The following is a 21,972-nucleotide window of genomic DNA, read 5'->3' as shown; positions in this document are numbered from 1 at the left end:
AGTTAGCAACAGTGATATGGTTTGAATCCACATAGTCTGGCCTGGAGTGTGTGATCTGAACCACTAGGCTGAGCAGCAGTACAGAGGTTGATGGGAATCGGAGAAAGCATATCCTATCCGCAAAGCTCTGCACACCATTTGAGCAATCTCAGGTTTTAGTCCTTAGCTGCTCAGCAATCTACTTTCCTAGGTTGGATGTTAAAAGTGAAAGACAATCCTGTAATCAGGTCAGAACATTTCTAGACAGAAACTCTAGAATACCAGGCTTGTTCCATATAGGAGGAGAACTGATATTGGAGATGCCACTTTTCAGAAAAAAGAAATATAAGAGAAAGCACCAGTGAGAGAATTTGGAGTCACTCAATAATTCTGCCTTTTCTCCCATTGAAGTAAATGTATAGGGAGCTTTTGCCCAATGCCTTTGGGCTACTAGTGCCCTGCTTTCTAAGGTGCAGAAAGAATAGTTTTGCCTGGCTTGACTTCACATCATTTTAATAGATCATTTAACAGTTACTACTGTTTATATTTCCAAGGATCACTTTTGTTGGTATTCATGTGGTAGAGGCCATATTTAGAAAGTGTATTTATAATACAACATTTAATAAGTAATCATTAACTGACTCATCTCCTTGCTAATCAGAAACATGTAGCCCAGTAGCCCACAGAATGTCTGTACTCTCTCTGGCTGCCAACCAGGACTTTATCAATAGCAAGAGATACCAGGATTGCCACCCTAAGGTGACAATGTAAGCCAAATCAAATAGGATTGGGCTTTTCATGAACTATTGCATAATTCTCAAAGCTACATATGTGATTTTCATAAAACATATTGACATATTGAAAATTGCACTATAGCCCTAAATGTCCCTAAAATGTCCCTAAAATGAGACAATCTCAATCTGGGAGCCGGGACATTGTAGGGTGGATACTTGGCTTCAGTCTGTGCTACACATCAATAACTGGATATCAGATTTGGTGATTCTTGTATTCTTTACCAGGTGCAGTAATTTAAAATCATTTTTACAACGAAATGTCTGGATAATGAGTATGTGAAGGATAACTGTATTATTATTGCCTACCTGCAAAGTCTACTTTCTCAATTTGGGGTCTATAAAAGTTCACTTTAATGCATCACCCTGTCCTATGAATATTTACACAATTGAATTTTAATTTTCATTTGACCACAAACATGTTGCAGAATTGTTTTGTTATAACATTGCCTATGTGAGATCTCAGAGTCAGTTCTTTTCAACATTGCATCATCTGAGGAGAGTAATAATATATAATATATAAAGCCAGAAAAGTTTAGATAGATATTTTAAAGAAAACTCAAAGTACTTTTTTAAGGGAATTTGTTTTTTAAAGTAGGTTTAGGTTCATAGCAAAATTGAGGGGAAGGTTTGGAGAGTTCCCATATACTCCCCGCGCCTACACAGGCACAGCCTCCTCCATCGTAAACACCCCTCAGAGTGGGCCATTGGTTACAAGTGATGAACCTACTTTGACACATGATAATCACCCAAAGCCCATAGTTTACTTTACAGTTCACTGTTGGTTGTACATCCTATGAGTTTGGACAGATGCATACTGACATGTATCCATCATTATTAAATCAATGTGTATTTTCACTGCCCTAAAAACCCTCTATGCTCCTCTAGTCACCCCTTCTGCCCCATCCCAACCCCTGGCAACCACTGATTTTTTTAGTGTCTCCATAGTTTTGCCTTATCCAGAATGTCAGATAGTTGGAATCATACAGTATGTATCCTTCTCAGATTGGTTTCTTTCAATTAGTCATATGCATTTTAAGTTTCCTCTGTGTCTTTTCATGGCTTGATAGCTCATTTCTGTTCAGTGCTTATTAGTATGCATTTTCCATTGTCTGGGTGTGCCACAATTTATTCATTTACCTACTGAAGATCATCTTGGTTGTTCCCATGTTTTGGAAGTCATAAATAAATCTGCTATAAACATACATGTGCAGGATTCTGGTGGACCTAAGTTTTCAGCTTCTTTGAGTAAATATTAAGGAGTGCAACTACTGGATTGTATGGGTAAGAGTAGGTTTACTTTTGTAAGAAATTGCTAAACTGCCTTCCAAAGTGGCAGTACCATTTTGCATTCCCACCAGCAATGAATGAGAGTTTCCACTGCTCCACATCCTTACCAGCATTTGGTGTTGTCATTGTTCTGGATTTTGGTCATTCTAATAGTGGTATCTTATTGTTGTAATTTGCATTTAATATGCTTATTTATTATCTGTACATCTTCTTTGGTGAGGTGTCTGTTAAGGTCTTTGGCCCATTTTTAAGTCAGGTTGTATGTTTTCTTATTTTTGAGTTTTAAGAGTCTTTACATATTTTGGATAACAGTCCTTTACCAGATGTGTCTTTTGCAAATATTTTCTCCCAGTCTGTGGCTTGTATTATACTTTTCTTAACATTGTCTTTCATAGAGCAGAAGTTTTAAACTTTAATGAAGTTTAGTTTTATCAGTTATTTCTCTCATGGTTATATTGTGATTAAAAAAACATGCTAATTCCTTTTAGCCTATCTTTCTCATAATTCCTCATAATTTAAAAAAGCTTGGATGAATGAATGAAAAAGTCCTGAATTATTTCAAGATGAGTCTCTTTATCTGTTGCTAGACTTAACTTTGAGGGGGGAAAAAACGGATATGTTCTACAAAATATTGAAGGAGAAGCCAATAGGAAGTTTTGTTTTGAAAGTCAGCCTGGTCATTGGCAGACTCCAGAACCACACATACCAGCCAGGTAAGACCAGTCTGGATAATCACCTCCTGAGTGCTGCACTATAGTTCTGACCCCAAAGAACTGGCATAAAAGGGCAACTACTTGTGAAGAAATGCAATAATTGAATGGAAGTTGAATCTGGCTTCAAAGACTTGAATAAGTTTCATATGCAATTTCTTACTATTATCTCATATCAGGCATGTTCAGCTTTTGATGCTGCCCTCATTCTGGATATTGAAAAACTTACAGAGCTGACTGCACCTGGAAGAGTTACATCTGTGGAGCTATTATTATTCCCACCTACTCTTGTCCTAAAAAGAATAGAATATGCATTTGCACATATTCTTAATTTATTTGCGACAGATTTTTAAAATTATAGCATTAAAGTGACTCTCTCTCATTATGTCAAGTACATAGTTTTCAAGAACAGAACCCAAGAGTGACAAAGCAGAGGGAAACATAAACAGGCACACCTGCGGCAAAGCGCCTGTGTCTAAAAATAGGTGTGACTTTTTTCCTGCTGTGTGATCTTTAAAATGAATGTGTCTCACTTGTCTCGTTTCTGTGTTAGCCTTTGAATTCCCGCAGTTGGTGCTTAGGCCTCTGTCTGCTCATCTGTGTCTCTGGCTTTGAGCCCAACATCGTCTACATCAGGGTATGGTAGAGGAAGGTAGATGGCAGAGGGATTAAGAGCATCAACTCCGCAGTCATCTTGCATTTGGCATTCTAATCCTGATTCTGCCATGTACGAGCCGTGTGATCTTGAAAAAGTTACCTAACCTTTCTGAATCTCAGTTTCCTCATTTGTGAAATGAATAGAATGAGACCCATAGCCTTATAGGGATGAAGATTAAGTGAAATGATGTACATAAAGCTTTTGGCTAAAGCTTGGTTCATGGTAAGTACTTAATAACACATGATAGTGACGGCTGGCTTTATTATTATCACTGAGTTATTATTAAGTTTTACACACATTTCATCCCATTACATATTCCTTTTAAGATTCCATCTTCTTTCAGGTTTTTAGCAGAATAGAGCATAAGCATTTAGCCCCTTTACTAAATGGCCCATTATATGGATAAACAGAAGGTATGAACGTTGTGAATCAGTGTGTAATGAGGCTCTCTCGGTGATAGGAACTTAACAATAAGATTGCATTTCTGGAATCCTGCAGGATCCAGAGACAATAAACCTAGAGTGTGGCTAACTTTCTGTAACAGTAATTTCATAGGCAAAAGTTAGGAAGATAATTTAAAAGTTAGATAATGTGGTTTTGGATCAGTTCCAACACTCAAGGGAATGTTTCAAAGGATAAATTGCACAGATGGTCAGAACCTATGGTACATTCAACACATTATTCATAGAAGTTTAAGTGATTCAAGGTTAAATTTTGAAAAGTAGAAGATTAGAATGCAAAGAGTACATGTGAGAAATTATGTTTTTCAGTGTGGATTTTCCCCTGTACCTATCATCATATCAAGTTCTGTACAATTAGACCTGTTTTCCCAAACAGAGAAAAATATTCCATGTATATTTATTTAGATTTAAAAATTATCATGTTCCTTGAAAAGTGCTCTCCTGCAAAGTTGGATTAGCACTATCATTTTTTAGAGTAATGTGGTTTTTAAAAGTAATGTGATTTAACAGTTTCTTGAATTATTCAATGTATTTGAAGTCTTATTGTCTTTTACAAACCATGAATATAAAGCTAGTTCTAAAATATCCCTAGAACTTAAAATGCTGGGATCCTAAACAAGATTTGTAAATAATTGGATTCAAGTCAATGAATACATATTGTGCATGTTATGTGCTATGAATACAGAAAAGGCATATGGAGTGTGTGTGTGTGTGTGTGTGTGTGTGTGTGTGTGTGTGTGTGTGTAGGGGGGTGGGTAGAGGGCAGAGGAAATGGATGACAGATATAGATGAATAAGTCATTATTCCTAGCTTAGAGATAACCTGCCTACTTCAGGAGACAGGCCCAAGTAAACTAACCATAACATAGTGTAGCTAGTGCTACACACCAGTTCTAGAAAATGCCATGGGAGTTCAGGGAAGAAAGTAGAGTTGTTGAAATTCTGAACTTACATCTCTCAGGAATAGAAAAAGATAAAAATAAAAACAAATATATGCAGTTAGATTCAGAATTTATTACAGGTGAATAAAGAAGTGGGTAGAACTTTAGGTTAGGGTTTAGAAGTTCTCTAAGAAGTAAGCCAGGATGTCAGAGAAACTAAAATAGACCAAACATTTCATATGCCTTGATTTTAAGAGATAGTGAAGAAAATCATTAATATCCTACAAGACTGCTTTAAATGACTGGAGTTTTGTACAGATTGAAACTTAAAAGACCCAGAATACCAAAGGCCAGTAAGGAACACTTCTACAGATGCCTGGCAATGTTGTCAGGCCTAGATTGGGCATTTTAACAGCTTTAGTTCCACTGTTTGTACAATTTCCGAGGCTGCAAATGCTATATAACATGGCAAAAAGGACTTTGCACATTTAGTCAGGGTTACTAATCACTTTGGCCTTAAAATATAGAGATTGTCCTAGATTATTCAGGTGGGCCCAGTGTAATTGTATGAACCTTTAAAAATAGAAGGCATGGGCAGCTGGTTAGCTCAGTTGGTTAGAGTGCAGTGCTCATAACACCAAGGTTGCCGATTCAAGCCCTGAATGGGCCACTGAGCTGTGTCCTCCACAACTAGATTGAAACAACTACTTGACTTGGAGCTGATGGGTCCTGGAAAAACACACTGTTCCCCAGTTAAAAAAAAAAAAAATTTACCGGAAACACTAGCAGGGTGGGGACTTGCCTTAAAACAACAAAAAAAAAGAAGTAGAAGGCAGAGAGTCAGTCAAAGAGATTCAGACACGAGACAGATTTGATGTGCCATTGCAGTCTGGCAAATGCAGAAGGCCAAGTGTCAAGGCAGCTGTGAGGAACTGAATTCTGCCAACAAATTGAATGAGCTTGGAAGCAGATTCTTCCCCAGAGCCTCCAGAAAGGAATGCAGCCTTCCCTGCTGACGCCCTGATTTTGAAATTATGAGCATCTAGTCATGTCATGACAAACTTCTGACCTACAGAACTGTGAGATAATAAATGGATGTTGTCTTAAACTTTAATGTTTATGGTAATTTGTTACGCAGCAATAGAAAACTAATACATAAATGGAAAGACGACCAAGGCATACTATTAAGAGGAAAAAAATAAAAAGTCAAAGAGCAATATGAAAAAACAAATGCATATAAGTATATTGCATATTTATATTTTTATGTGCCAAGATGACACACATAACTTCAGCCACAGCCATCATTCCTTCTTTTTGATCACTAATCTGTGTTTGAGATTATTTTCTAAGATATGGCAAATAGTTTTGAAAACCTTTGAAAGTGCTTGTTGTGCTTAATGCTCTAAAGTAACAGAATTGATTTCCTGACATATATTTTGAAAAAATAGAAAAAAAATTAGAAAAGAAAGAAGAGCATGAGAACACAGAATAACCGCTACACATTAAAAAACACTAAACCAAAGATTTGTCAGTGAATGAGTTTCTGAAAGACCTGAAAACTAATGACATTCAAGTTTATCCTTGTGTCTGGGTCAACCTTTGATCTCCAAATTACTTTCCCATGGAAACCATGTTTTCGGTTGATTATCTATTATTATCATTTTTTAGAAAACCATTGTATCACACCCCGATTATTAAGAGTAGGTTGGTCTGGGTGTTATAGGCAGAATTCTAAGAATGACCCCTCTATGAAATTTGCCCTTATATTAAATGCCCTCCTCTTTGAGTGTGGGTGGAATCTATTCATATGATGAGGTGGCATTCCTATGACTGTATTAGCTTAAATGACAAAAGGAGATTATTCAGGTAGGATTAATCAAATTACATGTGCCCCTGAAAAACGGAGCGTTTTCTCTAGCTGACATCAGGAAAAGTCAGGAATTTGAAGCACTGTAGCTGGCTTTGACATGTAGCTGGCATATGCCAAGGAGTCAGGCAGACTTCAGGAGCTGACAGTAGCTCCTGGTTGACAAGCAGTGTGGAAACAGGGACCTTGGTCACACAATGACATGGAAGTGAATTTGGCCAACAACCTGAATGACTTCGGAAGTGAGGTCTTCCCCAGAGACTCCAGTAAGAGCCCAGCTGACCAACACCTTGGTTTCCACCTTGTGAGACTCTAAGCAGAGAAACCAGTAAGAGCCCACCGGGCTTGAGACCCACAGACCTGTGAGATACTGAATTGTTTTAAGCTGCTAAATTGATGGTAAATTGGTCAGGCAGGAATAGAAAACTAATATGCTGGATATTTTGCAGTTAGCAAATGGTGAACTAAAGAACACAAATATAAACTCTTGGCACACAAGTGCCATATGTCTCTTCATGACTCCATAGTGGTAGGGACTAAATATATTTTCAATAAATATTTGTCATTTGTTTGGTTAGGTGGTACATGAATGCATTAATGAAGAGATGGATGAAGCAATGAACACTTCAGTATTTGGTCAGTCGACTCATCCAACAAATATTTATGAAATGCCCAATATGTATCAGGAACCATTCTGGGTGTTGGACATAGTACAATAAGGTCCAAGACCTCAGGGAATTTATATTCTAGTTTTAAACAAAAGTTCAAAATTCCAGGGATTGGAGTTTCTCATGTGGGAGGGAAAGAAAGTTACTGGAGCACCATGAACAAAGTGGAGGAGCGCTATGGATAGAAAGGATCACGAGGTCAGCATGGGGTGTTTTCAGGTGGGACATGGAGGGCCTCATATACAGGGTGAATGTGATGGGGAGATACCGGAGGGTTAAGTAGGGAAATGCTGAGATACAATGTTGGCTTTTATCTTATAAATCTCATAGGTCTAAACAAAGTCTTTTCAATATCACAGAGTAAAAGTGGAGAAAACTGAGGACTACAGAGATACCAATGCAATAATCTCCAATGTGCAGGTGTGCTGTATCAAGTTGAGAACTGAAAGGTTCAACGTATATTGCCACATAAAGAAAACAAAGGGCAGTTAAATGTGACTCACCATTGTCTACATTCCAAGTTATAGATGTAATCTACTCATTTTCTTATATTTGCCAATATAATTATGCAACTTGTACATATCTTTTGAAACAATTGGGATGTTCTATTAATAAAATCTGAGTTTTGAATATTTTTCAGAGTGCAGAGCACAGATAAGTAGTTCTCTATTTAATCCACCAACTACTTATAACATAGTAGGCAGAGCCCTGATATTCCAGCAAAATTTTGTGGATTGATAATATCTATAAAAGTATTTCCTTAAAAAATGAACAGATCAGGCCCTGTAAACTTTAAACAAAATAAATAATCAGGAGAAAACACTGAGGTCGGGAATCATGGAAGATTAATATTAACTATACATCATATAAAATGCATTAGAATTATACCATACTTCTTTTATGAGCTAAAAATAAAGAGAATATTGCACAGAGAGGCCTTAAACTACATTTACAAAAAGCAAAATCATAAAGTGGGATGCTAGGACACTGGGATGAGGAAGCGTACTTTTGTTTTAGGTCAAGAAAACATCTTGAAACCTCTAGTGGTTACTGAAATTTTCCTTAAAGTAAGCAAATAAGTTTACAAGAATTGTTAGGATGTCTGGCACTTCATACACTGCAATGGTGTTTACATAACTTTAGGTGGCAATGATTCTCTGGAATTTACAAGGTAGAGATTGCTGGGAAGAGAAGGAAGGAAGAAGGACGAGAGATTGAGAGTGAGAGAGAAAGAGGACAGACAGATTAAATGGAAAGTTCCACTTAGATCTATTGGAAATTGTGTGGAAGTGTTTTTCTTTTTTGTAGTCACGATATCTAGGCCTCCCCTGGCACTTAGTGTATTGGGACTAGTGTTATGGGTTGCATGTTTTGCATGTTTATGTACCCCACCCCCACCCCAAATTCATATATTGAAACCCTAATCCCCAAATGTGATGGTATTTGGAGGTGAAGCCTTTGGAGGTAATTATACATAGACGAAGTCATGAGGGTGGAGTCCCCAGGATGGAATTAGTGTTTTTATAAGAAGATGAAGAGACCAGAGATTGTGAGGATACAGCAAGATGGTGGTAGTCTGTAAATTAGGAACAGAGCCCTCACCAAGAATCTGACCATGCTGGCACCCTGATCTGGGACTTTCAACTTCCAGAATTGAAATAAATAAATGTTTGTTTAAGCAACCCAGTCTGTGGCATTCTGTTATAGCAGCCTGAACAAGTTTAGACAATTAGGAATGCTAACTACCTACAAAGAATTGCCCTGCCCAAATTACACTAGCATCCCCATTGTCCCAATTGAGGAACTATGCACCTTAGGCAAAGTGAGTAAACTGGACTTTAGTAAGCATTCCTTATCCAGGAGCTATACACTTGAGGTGAGACTGAAGACTGTGACTGAGGAAAAAATAAAAAAGTTAACCTTCTGTTTCCATGACTGGTGCAATGCATATAGGCTATGACCAAGGCCTATGCCTGTTTTTAATTTGACATCTTTATTAAAACAAATATTTCTCATTTATTAGGCAGGTAAAATATTTTGTAAAACTTTTTGCAGAATTTGTCTCTGAATTATTTAATAATAATAAAATCAAAATTCCATATTCAAGGAGTGAAGCCCACATACTATTATTAGAATATTTCTTGAAAGCTCTCCTGATGCAGAATAAAAAAAAAAAAACAACCAAAAAACAAAACAAAAAATACTACCTGACTATTGCAAGAATTGTTCATTTTTTCAACACTATTTGTGAATTAGCCATTCCCAAAATAAAAAAAAATTTAAAAATTCATTTTTTTATGAGTCAAAGACATCGTAAGTAATAGGTTCATACTGTTCCAAATAATACAAAATAGGACTTCATTCCCTCAAGACAGGGAATACTTCAGCTTTTGGACAGACAACTATTACAAGAGAAAAAGGAAATTAATTTCATGGTCCCACCCCCGTTCGCCAATAAATAATCAATGAAAGAAAAACATAGAAATAGTTAACTGGAGTCTAACCTTAGTCATTGTCCCATTCTTGGAGACAAGCACACATACAAAGAAAGGATCACTGTTCACCTTCAAACCATAATACTTGAATAATTCCCAAACAATCACTCTTTCTTAAAAGAGAATCATTTTCAAAGGAATCTTTCCAGCTGAGAGTCCTTCTCTTGTGGCCCATAGATAGAGGCTGTGGCACATAAACCACATCAGTGTAAAGAAGGAATTGTCTTCCTACCGGGCACATCGTGGGTGGTAGAATTCTTTGCTCAGTTTTTTTTCTGAATTTTAGCTTTTCCGAGCATGCAGTGTCAGAGGAACAGAATACGTATATATGTGCAATATGGTGTCAGAGAACAGAAAATAGGCCAAATTACCAAGTTCGTTTAAAATAAAGAATAGGACAAAATACCAAGTTCGTTTAAAATAAAATAGGTATTGTGATAGTATGATAATATCATTCCTCTCATGGTCTATACACACCTACTTGGAATCACCATTTTTTAATATAATTAAAACTTATTATATTACTTAAAACCATATTCCCTTACAGCTTTTTTCTTTCTCTTTACTCACTTTACTCTTTATAGGTCATCTATAGAAACAGAACAATGCATGCCTTTCCTGATCTCATAAGGACACTGTGAGCACTTGTCTGTTACTACATTTTGTTTCCTTTTTTTGTGCTTTTCCTTCATGCTGCTACCATTAATTCGACAGTATTTCCTACCCTAACTTGAGGTTTTTCCAATTCTACTGCTCCAATTCAACGATTCTGTGACTCTCATTCCTAACCAGCTGAAATCTGACAAACCAGCTGTGAATGAACTTCTAAAGACCATAATCCAAGGCTATCGAACCAGAATCCAGTCACATCTCCTCAGTAACCTCAAGTCCGTAACACGTCAATGGGCTGTTGGTAAAGTGAAGACAATCTCAAGGCGTTTCCTTCCAAGAAAGATAACTTAGATGTGATTTTTTTAATCCTCTTTTTCCTTGTTAAATCGTTGTAGTCCGGGATTGTGCCCCGTGTTTTTTTTTTTCTATAGCTCTCCTGGGGACCTAAAATGTACACTGTCTGTAGTAACACAGTTATCCTGGCCTGGAGGCTCTGGTGGGTCTCTTAAAATGTCATTTTTGCTGTTGTGTTTTTATTTGTCATTAGTTCTCAGCCAGAGGAGAGGAAGAAGAGCATCAAAAGAAAACAAACAAAAAAAAAGTAGGAGAAGGAAACAGGAATAGAAGAAAAAGAGGTCGTTAGAGGAACTGTGAGACTGGGTGGAAGAGAATGGAATAAAACCTCAGAGAGCAAGTGGGCACAGAGCTTAGGAGAAGAGAACGTAGTGTTACATGCTAATAAAGGTGAGAAAGTTTGCTGAGACGTTCTTATCAATCCTCTAAGTCCTCTTCTCTGCATGTTCTCTGCTCTAGATTATTTTTCATAATCTCCAAGTCTTTGCATATGTAACATTCATGAATACTGACAGTGAAGATCCAAGGGAAATTCTGGGCTTAGTTGGTTAGCACGTTTCATTCATGGAGTCACAAACCATGTCCCTTCAGACGCTTTACATGTCTTGGCTGGACATTTTTATATCCTCTTAACTGGCCTCACTGCTTTTGGACTTTATGCTGCCAACAGGATAATGGTTCCACAGCCGAAGTCCCTCAGGATTTCCTCATGTGTAGAATCACGTGACCCTCTTTCACTGGCCACGTAAGCCCCAAGGACAGGCTCCCTACCTCTCTCTCAAGCCCTGTGCACTTTACTTTCTAGCAATATCTGAAGACCAGCAGTTCATGCCTTTGCATCTTTACTCTGTTATGTTCCCTAAAACTTTGTAGGAGAAAAGGAGTATTTTTGGAATTCCCTGTATTTCATGTTGGCTGCCTATAAAACAATGATTTTTCCTTTAAAACGCAACTCACATATAACTCCTCTGGCAAGATTTTTCTGACTCAGTTTCTCTCTAGATATGCGGAATAACTTTCACTCCCTCTCATGCCTTTGAATCTGCAGAACACATCAATTTGTATACATGTTTCTGTGTCTATCTGCCTTCTAAATTGGTGAGCTCCTAGATCTCTGCATCCAAGAGTCTGGTACAGAGCAGAGAATCAGTAATGGGTTGAACTGAATTGTTGGCATCGTCCAACATTTACAAAACCCTGAAAAAACAAAAGCTATTTAGAATGTAATCATTGACACAAGGTTTTGTGTATAGTGACTGGAAAATTCCTAGATATATAGTCCACAATTTACTGTGATTCTCTTGGGAATAAAAAAAAAGAGAGAAAGCCACTTAGAATTTGATAAACTTTTGATATCATTATTATCAGCGCCAATGATGATTTACAGAAACATTTACTGAGAAAGATACCCCCCTCCCAGGAATTATTTTTAGTTCTCCAGTTTCTTAATACTGCGCTATAATTTTTAGAATGTAGATTTTTTTTTTGTTCCAAATTTTTTTTTTCCTGGTAAATTATCTATGTTCTGACTTGGCCACTAGTTTACTTTATTCTGTGGTTATAAATCAGAATATTAGAAATTTAATAGAACTGTTTGTCATTTCTTCTCTGGAAACTGATCTCTCAATTCTCAGTAAGAAAATATAACCACTTTTATGTTTTACTGGTAAATTATCAGTGTATTGTTTCAATGCTTTCAGTCTTGCATTAAAATCCATCCCCCAGAGATCAGTGTTCAAATGTGAATAATGAGAAACAAAAATCTCCCAGAAATAAATACAAATACTATAGGAACTGACAAATTAAAGACAAACAGAAAAACACATTTTCTGTTTTAGCCTCTTATTCCTTAATTGAACTCTCAGAATCTTTTTATTGACCATAAATGGGTCCAAGCAAGAACAATATTCACAAAAACAGAGAATTAGTGTCAGAAGCAAGCTTATTGTTAATAACCTTAAACCTCATTGTATCTTCAAATCATACTTAATCCTGGTTTATCAGTGTGTGGGTGTGTATTTGATATGCAGCGAAATGCAATTTTTAGAAATTTTGGGACCATTTTTTTTCATCTAGGAATATGCCTTTTGTGTTATATTTAGAAGGATAGAAAATTATACAACTTGCTCTGACCATAGAATCAGCATATACTAAAAAATTTATTCAAGCAGAAGTTCAGTATCTTATTGCTTCAAGTAATAGGATTTACAATTTAAAGTGGTAGAAATATTGAGAAACTTATTATATTCCACGAGATATCAAGCAGGAGGAGAATTTGAACCGTGTTTACTTTTTTCTCTGTCTTCTTCAGCACAGTTATGTTTTTCTTCATAATTACAAGACAGTAAAAGCAGTTCCTAGCATCACATGCAAACTTAACTATGAGAGTGAAAAAGAGAAATGGATTTTGCTCCCTTGGATCTACTGTTATTAAGGGGAAACTTTTCCCAGAACTCGCAAGCCAAGTGCTCACAAAACTCAGTGGTGAGCATCAGGTCATATGCTCTTGCCTAGCTGCAAGGGAGACTAGGAGAAGAAGTTCTGGTGATTTTCATCTTTATAAAGGCAGATTGGTTCTGCTGACAGGGAATAAGAGGTTAGGTGGAAGATGGCTTAACCGTGTCAAATAATGTAAAGTTGCATAATGAATATATTGTCCATTAAACCTATAAATGTTATCAAGCACAGTACTCAGTTCTAAATATAGATAGCAATTTATTTTAATGCTGCTGCCTTTGTTTTGGTTTCATTGATCTCTAGAACCACTGCGTGGACATTAATAAAGACTATGAACATTTTAGAAGACTCTGATAACAGGACCTTTGAGAATTTATTTTTGTCTTCCAATAACTTCCTGTACCATTAATTCAGCTGTTGTCTCTCAACTTTAAACCCATGCTTCTATTGTCTACTTTTTTTATTATTATTTTTTTTATTGAACTCAAGTTTTATTCATCAAAAAATTCATACAACTCCTCATCACTTGCGAGAAATGCAAGTAAAAAAATCTACAACCACTGTATAAGATGCACCCAGTTTTTAGACCCCAAATTTTTATTTTTTTAATTTTTTAAATTTTTTTATTGTTAGTTTCAGGTGTACAAAACAATGCAATAGTTATCCTTTTTACCCTTCACACAGAAACAACCTTCCCTCCCCCATCTACTGCCCTCCCACCCCCGATATCATACTTATCTATTACAATTCCATTGACTCCATTCCCACACTCTACTCCATGTCCCGTGCCTATATGTATATATAATTATATTTGACATACAATATTATTCAACATCAGTTCAGAAATACAGTGTGGCGGTCAGGCCTCTACACTGACTATGAAGTGGTCTCCCTAACAAGACATGAGTCCATCTGGCCCCCTAAAAAGTATTTACAACATAATTGATTATATTCCCCTGACTGTCTTTTCTATCCCAGAGACCATATTGTCGTTACCAAATTTATATTATCTCGTCTCTTCCCCTTCTCCTTCATCCCCACCCTCTCCCAACCAGCAACCCTCAGTTTTTCTTCTGTATCTCTGACACTATTTTTGTTTACAGTTCTCATTTATTCAGTCTATCGTCTACTTTGCGAAGCTGGGACTTGAATCACAAGCCACACTTTCTGCAGTCTCCCTGTTTGGCTTTGCCATTAGGGGGGCGCTAGGGAGAGACTGGGAGACTGGAAGAGGATGAAGGGATGTGCTCCATCCTATTTGCTCTGAGTCTATGTTTCTGCTTGTTCTTTCCATGCAGCCTAGAAACACCTTTTCACGCTGCAGTAGCACGTCATTCCAGTACCAGATGTTGATTCCAGTCTGCAGGTTTTCCAATGCTCATAGAACCAATGAGAGGCGCTTCCCAAAGTTGCCACCTCTACAATCCCTTAGGTTAGTGTTCTTATTTTGCTTTCCCAGTTCGTCAATATCTAGTCATCAATTCATTATCAATTGATTCTCTAATAGGCTAAATCTGTTCTTTTTTAGGGGAGATTACAGGTTTTTAAAAAAATTGACCGAAAGGAGCCTGTAATATTTCATCTTTGTCGGCATCCCTATAATTATGTCCACTTACTGTTTTTCTTTGATGTTCAGATACCACATTGGTTGCCATAACTTTAATGGGTTACACGCATTTGTTTGCTGCACTTTACCCCCATCATTACAATTATTAAACAATTCTAACCAAAAATCTATGTGCTGGGATAGCAGACATTTTTAACAGTTTTTCGACCATGTCCTTGCATTTTATTAAATTCAGTATATTCTATATGTACAGGTTTCTCCAGGCTCCAAAGTCTTGGCTTTGAAATTAAGACACACCTCAGAGAACTGTCACTAGAAAAAGAGGGATGGTGGCATCGGGGGTGGAAGAAAGAGGGGGATGGTGATTTTTATTTGGAAACAGGAAAACATGATATCAGTAGTAGCAAGGAGAGAAAGGAAGGTGGTGGTACCAGTAAGAGATGTCAGAGGAGATGGAATATTCCCTGGTTATCTATAAGTGAATGGAAAAGGAAGGCTTTAAGGTTTGGCATAGTGCTTTATGACAGATGACATCATGATGACCCTTCCAGAAAGTGCAGATTGATCTAGACCTTTTAATTTGGGACTACCTGGGTTCATTTCAAGAAGATAGAACACTCATTAATGCATAAGGACCTTTCTCAAAGACTAACTGAATGAATTCAAACCCAAAAGGGGAAACATCTTTCAAACTCACTTTAAAAGCTTTCAAAAATGCTGTTTAAAGCTCAAAAGCAGATGGAGCAAGATTACAGTCAGATAGGGGATGGTAGATGAGGGTAAAAGGAATCAAACATATGGTGATGAAAGGAGAACTGCCTCTGGGTGGTAAACACACAATGTGATATATAGATGATGTATTACAGAATTGGACACCTGAAACCTATGTAACTTTACTAACCATTGTCACCCCAATAAACTTTAATAAAAAACAAAAAGACAAAACAAAATGAAAAACAAAACAAAACAAAAACACTGTGAAATTTGGGGGCAAGAATTGGGATGAAGTGGGAGGAAGGGAAAGGTTGCAAGATTTATTACCTAACGGGTATAATTATACCTGAAACATATTTCCCAAGAACTTTTCAATCTTTACGTTTTATGCTTCTGTGCTTTCAAACACCAGCCTAGATACAGTCTTCTGAGCATGTGACCCAAGGAAATGTGATGTGTATCACTGATCACTTTGAGCTACCTACTGTCCTATTTTTTTATAGCTATCTATAGCTGTCATTGACAATAAACTATTACATAAATGTCAGCCACTTCTCACAAGTTTTAAATTGCTTGCTTTCCACTTGCGAAGCACTTGGAGAAATGACTTTAATTTTTTCTCTCTAAGTTAACCCTTAGTGGCAGCAGTCAGAGAAAATTTCATTTTTTTAAAAGACTTCTTTCAAAGAATGTTTGACTTGAATGTGGTAACCTACTTCTTAAACTGAAGCTTTGTGGAGCTTCACGAGTAGGTAAAATAACATTTTTGTTTGTTTATTTTAAATTGGGAAATAATAGTAGACTACTCAATCCATCCTTGCAGACCTAGAATAGAGTTCTTGAAACTCTAGTCTCTCTGTCCTATGTAGGAGCATCTCAGTTATTCCTTAAATGGTGGAACTCCAATAGGTGGAAAATTCTGATGCTGAAAGCATCCATTTCTCATTCAGTGAATAAGAGCAGCGCTCTCCCCATCAGCTACCTGAGGTATCACTAAATTGAAATATGTGCACTGTGATAAACCAAAAGAATCAAGAGGTGACTTAAATGGATGGAGGCAACCAGAAAGAACATATTAAAGAAGGTGAGTTTTGAATGACAGGAAAAGAATTAAATAATAGTAAGGGAGCAGGAAAGAATTTCATGAATGGAAGCAAGTTATAGCAGTGTTTCATATGAGATGAGTAGAAAAATGATAGCAAGGATATTTCAGTAAATGTGTCATCATCTAGAGAGACAAAATATAGAATAGTGTCTATTTCTGACTCTTTTGATAAATTTTCATTTATGTATTCAGTAAATATTTATTGAGCACCTACAGTTGTTTTGTTTTTTTGTTTTTGTTTTTGTTTTTTTAGCTGAGCTCCTGCCAGCTAATAAAACAAAAACAAAAACAAAAAAACAAAACAACTGTAGGTGCTCAATAAATATTTACTGAATACATAAATGAAAATTTATCAAAAGAGTCAGAAATAGACACTATTTCTGCAATTCAACTCGGGCTGGACTCGAACTGCTGTTGCTCAGAGCTCAAACTCTTGAGCGAGCTCTTAACCAACTGAGCCACTCGGCCAGCCCCCAGTTGTTTTTGATATTAGTACTTAGCTGGGGAGTAGGTATGTATATACAGAGGGTGCCAAAAAAATGCATACACATTTTAAGAGATGCTATCTATGCTCAAGCAGTACTTCTCCATAATCATTAGTGTCTGGACGCTGGTGGTAACCACTTTGAGCACTTCTTATAATTTCAGAAATCAAACGTGACTTGTATTCATCTTTTCTTATTGGTATGTATTGAGTACTATTGAGTACTACAATTTTAATACATTTTTTTTCCTTTTTAAAAATGTGTATATTTTTTTGGCACCTCCTGTAGATTTACAACATCTAATATATCTTTAGATGAATATACTGAATCTGAAATTGCTTATCCTCTTTTTCCTCTCTTTTGAACATCGCTATGACTTCCATATTTTATCTACTTAGCTTTTCCCACAACCCTGTTAGGTGAATGTCTATTTTACATGAGGAAACTGAAGCTCAGAGGTGGTTAGTGATAGACTCATGCTCCCATGTCTGGAGACTGGACCCAGCTCTGTTTGACTCCCAAACTACTCTTAACTGCTATACCAGCTGCCTGCCTGATTTTGGTAAAGTGACAGTGGGTCATTGCCAGCAAGTTTATTTAAATAGATAATCTATGGTATATAGTAGTAATAGGAAATGAAGTTTTCAAAATGGGTGTTTAATAAAAGCATAAAACTGCCATGACTGAACACAGAAGTGACAAAACAAAAACAATAATTGCAAAAGAGGATTATAGAACTCTTTAAAGATAAGCATTGGAAGCAAGTAGAAATGTGTCTTGTTTTGTTTTGTTTTGTTTTAAAACAGCAAGCCCCAAATAGTCATAGCATGATAGGGAGCAAGATTAGGTTCATGGGTATTTGAAGGAAGATGCAACCAAAGCAGGGAAGATGGACCTGAGGTAATGGAAGAGGTAAAAAAAATCATTCTCATAATGGCAAGCATAGGAAACCAGGGATGGTAAATATTCTGTGTTTGGGTATGGTGAGAAGATGAATTTGAGATTCAATATTCATGTAGTTAGGAGCTGTATTGTGTATTTAGAGTAAAATTCTATGGCATCCTGTCTAGCTTTTATCCCCTACCATAGCAAAAAGACCAAAACACTTTTATCAGAAGGAATAATTTGGAAAGACTGAGTTATAAAGCCAATTGAACTTGGCTCAATAATGGATTTGGTTACATCACAGATCTGCTATTTCTAGCAGCCCTATGCAATGATTGTGAAGGCTGTTTTTTTTCCTTTTCACCATTTTTAGTACAGAAACTAGTTAGATTTCCGGGTCTTTCCTCCCTCCCTTTTTATTTTGGTTGTGGGTAAAATTCATAGGATATGTGTTTATGTTAGTGTAGCTGATTTTTCAAGATATTGAATAATGATTTTGGTTAGATAGCTGACTCTGGAAAACAGAATAGATTTTACTTCTGGGTATGTTTTATATAGATTTGTCTTTTTAACTGTTCCTGATAAATAGCTCCCTTTGGGCCCCACCCTATCTTTCAGAGAATAATTTGTTCTGGCTTTATTTTCAATAAATGAATCACCAAGTGTCTAAGCACATACTCAATATCATTAAATACATGGGAAGGTTTTCACCAGTTGAGTCTGTTTTATCTACGCAAATATTTTCTTATTAATTCAATCCAAACAATCTTCTCAAAATTATATATATTTTTGTAAATGTGTGTGCATGTTTCCATTATTAACTTGCAAAACTTCATTCTATTCTAAAATATTAACTTATATCCTTCCTTTAAAAAGAAAACAAAATTGTCATAATTTTTCCTTCTAATACACTCATTTCTTGCCTTGAAAGAAAAATCAATAGTCTCTGTGCTCCAGGGTCTATATTTATCACATTCAACCTTTCTCCACTTTCCTACCAAACAACAAAAACAATAAAGAAACAAACTCATGGGGAAAAAAAGAGACAGAAAAGAACAACTATAGGCACCAAAGTCTGACTTGGTTTCATAATCATAGAATGGAAATTATTTTAACACATTTATGACATTACATGTAACTTTCAGAGTCTGAGTCATCAACAGAAAATATAAATATTCTCTAGTAAATATTTCATACTCTTTCTGTGACTTCTTTGGCTTGTCACTGACACACATTTCTTCAATGATGATTTTGTAAAAGGAAGAAAGACATGATCGATCAGGATTACACTATTGCTGTCACTTCATACTTACAGCAACAGCCTCCAGGATTTGTTTAACAGCATCTGCAGCATCTCGTTCACTGTAATACCCCTTTTCCACGATCCTGAAACAAAACAACAAATTAACATGACATTTTCTCAGACACCTGCATTCAGTTGAGCGGACATTAAAAGAAGTTAATTAAGTTAATGTTAAAATAGATGCATCCGAGCCATTGCAACAGGCTACCACAACTCCAGGAAAAAGACTTCCATAAACTGTCACTCTAGAAATCTTTGGATTTAGGAAAATGAAAAACATTTATTTTGTCTAGGCTTGAACTATCCATTCTGAGGACAAAATTTCTTTCTTTTTAAACATTGTATCATAAATCATTTTAATTATATACCAAGTAGACAATATACCATACACCACGCTTGTAATTGTTACACAGCTTCAAAAGTTATTCATTCATGACCAATGTTGTTTTATCTATCCAGTTAATTACTTCCTATCCTTTGCTATTTTCAAGCAAATATCAGATATTATATAATTTCATTTGTAAATATTTAAGGAGATACCTCTAAAAGATAAAGGGTCTTTTAAAAATCATAAGTATAATGCCATTGTCACACTGATAAATTACAATTCTTTAACATTATCAAATTTGCAGTGTTTCAAATTTCCAGTTGTCTTGGCATGTTAAAATTTGCTATTTGTTTATTTGAGTCAGTATCCAAATAAGGTCCAAATGAGGTCTTTCTGCCTTTCTCCCACTCTCCCCGCCTCCTCCGTCTGGTTTTCTTTCCCAAATAAATGACTTGCTCTTTTTTCATGGATGTGGGCAAGTAATTTTTCTTTCGTGTTGAAATCTTTTCTTTTTTTAATTTCAGGAATGTTTTCCTGAATTAGAATACATCGTATTTGTTTTCTTCTGTTGCTTTGGTTTTCATCTTTGGGCTGTACAATTATACACATACATAAGTTTTTCAACTTTTGATTGATATTGTTGTTTCTTCTATGATTTTCTTTATTATAGTCTATTTTGTAATATTAAGTTATAGTTTTATGTATTTTGTAGCTATATCCTCCTGACATGCTTTCATTGCCTAAAGGAACCTTATTCTGCTCCTTATTTTCTGCGCTCTTATAGTCATTTTGTATTGCAATTAACCAAGACACGTCTCTGTTGCTGCGTATTTTTAAGCCAAATTGGTTTTCTTTCTTTTTTTAAAAAATTAAAGTATAGTTGAGGTACAATATTATATTAGTGCAGGTGTACAACATAGTGATTTGACATTTATATTCCTTACAGTGTGATCTACACTAAGTCTAGTAACTATCTGTCATCATACAAAGTTATTACAATAATAGACTAATATCCCTGTGCTGTACTCATACATTACAGCCTCATAGCTTATTTTACTTTATTTTTCATAACTGTAGGTTTGTACCTCTTATTCCCCTTCACCCTTCTGGTTGAGAGATGGGTCAGGATGTCTTCTCTAGTTTCACAGTTCTTGAATTTCTGTTTATTAACATGAAACATTAAAAAATATGACCTCTTACTTCTGAGATCTCTTCTCTATCTGGAACTGCATTCCCTTGCCTCTAGCATCCTTAATCTGATTATTGGAGTCACTTCCTAGCAGTTTCATCCCAAACATAGAACTTCTTTCTTAAGGAGCTCCAGATATTAATTCCAGGAGTTCGTAGGGACTTGACTACATTAGTTGCCTCAGGCCTTACTGTGTGTGCAGCCTTTGCACTTCTCAGAAAATTGGATGATAAAAAGCCCCCATAATTTCAGCTGTTCCTCTTTCATTGGCCCATGCTGCTTCCCAATGATTGGAAGATTGGAGTGTTCTGTTCTTCGGTCCATCACATGTACTCTCGCTTCCCTTTGCTTCCTCTTACATTATGCGAATACCACGTGGCTCTTGGAACTGTCAATAGTTTGCCCTTATTCACTTGTATTTTAAGCTTCATGGGGAGACCTTGTCACCTGGTTTTGTTATAGGGGTTGTCTGTGAGTTTTTTGTTTTTTCTGTCCTAGTTTTTCCTCTGTCTATTCTTATGGGAATACTTGGAAAAACTACTTTTTTGCTCCTTGTATCTTACCAGAATTTTAAGAGAAAATACATTTTGGAGAGCACTGTAGATTACTAACTTGCAGAAGATGTTTTCAGTAGACAAAAGTTTATGGTAAGACATGTCTGAAAGAGGTCAACTCAAAACATAAAAGAGACAAAACTTCAACAAGTTTTGTAATTTGCATTGACATTTTTCTTAAACTGTTAATTCCTCAAATAGCTTATTTTTCAGAAAATATCTTCCTTTAGAAAATGTTTTAGCAAGGAGTTCTAAGTTCTTAAAGTAACTAGTGTTAAAAGTTGAATTTAAAATCTATAAAATGTTTTAAAAATACAAGATGGAAGGTGAGGAAAGCAGAAGAGAACAGATATGACAAAAAATAAAAGGATGGATTATAAGAAGATACCTCAATGATCACAATTATCAAGATTCAGAGAAACTATACTGATGCAAAAATTTCAATTTTTTAAATTTTCTTCATTCAATTATTGAGAACATTGTCAAGAAACAAAACTTCATCATTTTTTCAAAGGATATAAGATGAAATATCTTTTCCCCCATTTTTATTTCTTAGATATCTGTTATGTACCAGGGTCAAACAAAATGTGAAAATAGATTGCAATATTCAGTGGATTATT

The 21,972-nt window shown here is 36.0% G+C and overlaps 1 protein-coding gene across 2 annotated transcripts in view; it reads right to left on the bottom strand.

The window, feature by feature from the left end:
* Positions 1 to 21,972, bottom strand: part of CAMK4 (calcium/calmodulin dependent protein kinase IV) — a 237,158-nt gene that overhangs the window by 41,334 nt on the left and 173,852 nt on the right. For both annotated transcript variants that reach the window (XM_019659146.1, XM_019659145.1), the window contains one exon: positions 19,292 to 19,364. In XM_019659146.1, the coding sequence (XP_019514691.1) occupies positions 19,292 to 19,364 (73 nt within the window). The remainder of the gene's footprint in view (positions 1 to 19,291; positions 19,365 to 21,972) is intronic.

The sequence above is a fragment of the Hipposideros armiger genome, unplaced genomic scaffold (genome assembly GCF_001890085.2).
Source record: "Hipposideros armiger isolate ML-2016 unplaced genomic scaffold, ASM189008v1 scaffold_296, whole genome shotgun sequence".
NCBI lineage: Eukaryota > Metazoa > Chordata > Mammalia > Chiroptera > Hipposideridae > Hipposideros > Hipposideros armiger.
This window is presented reverse-complemented; position numbering and strand designations above follow the sequence as displayed.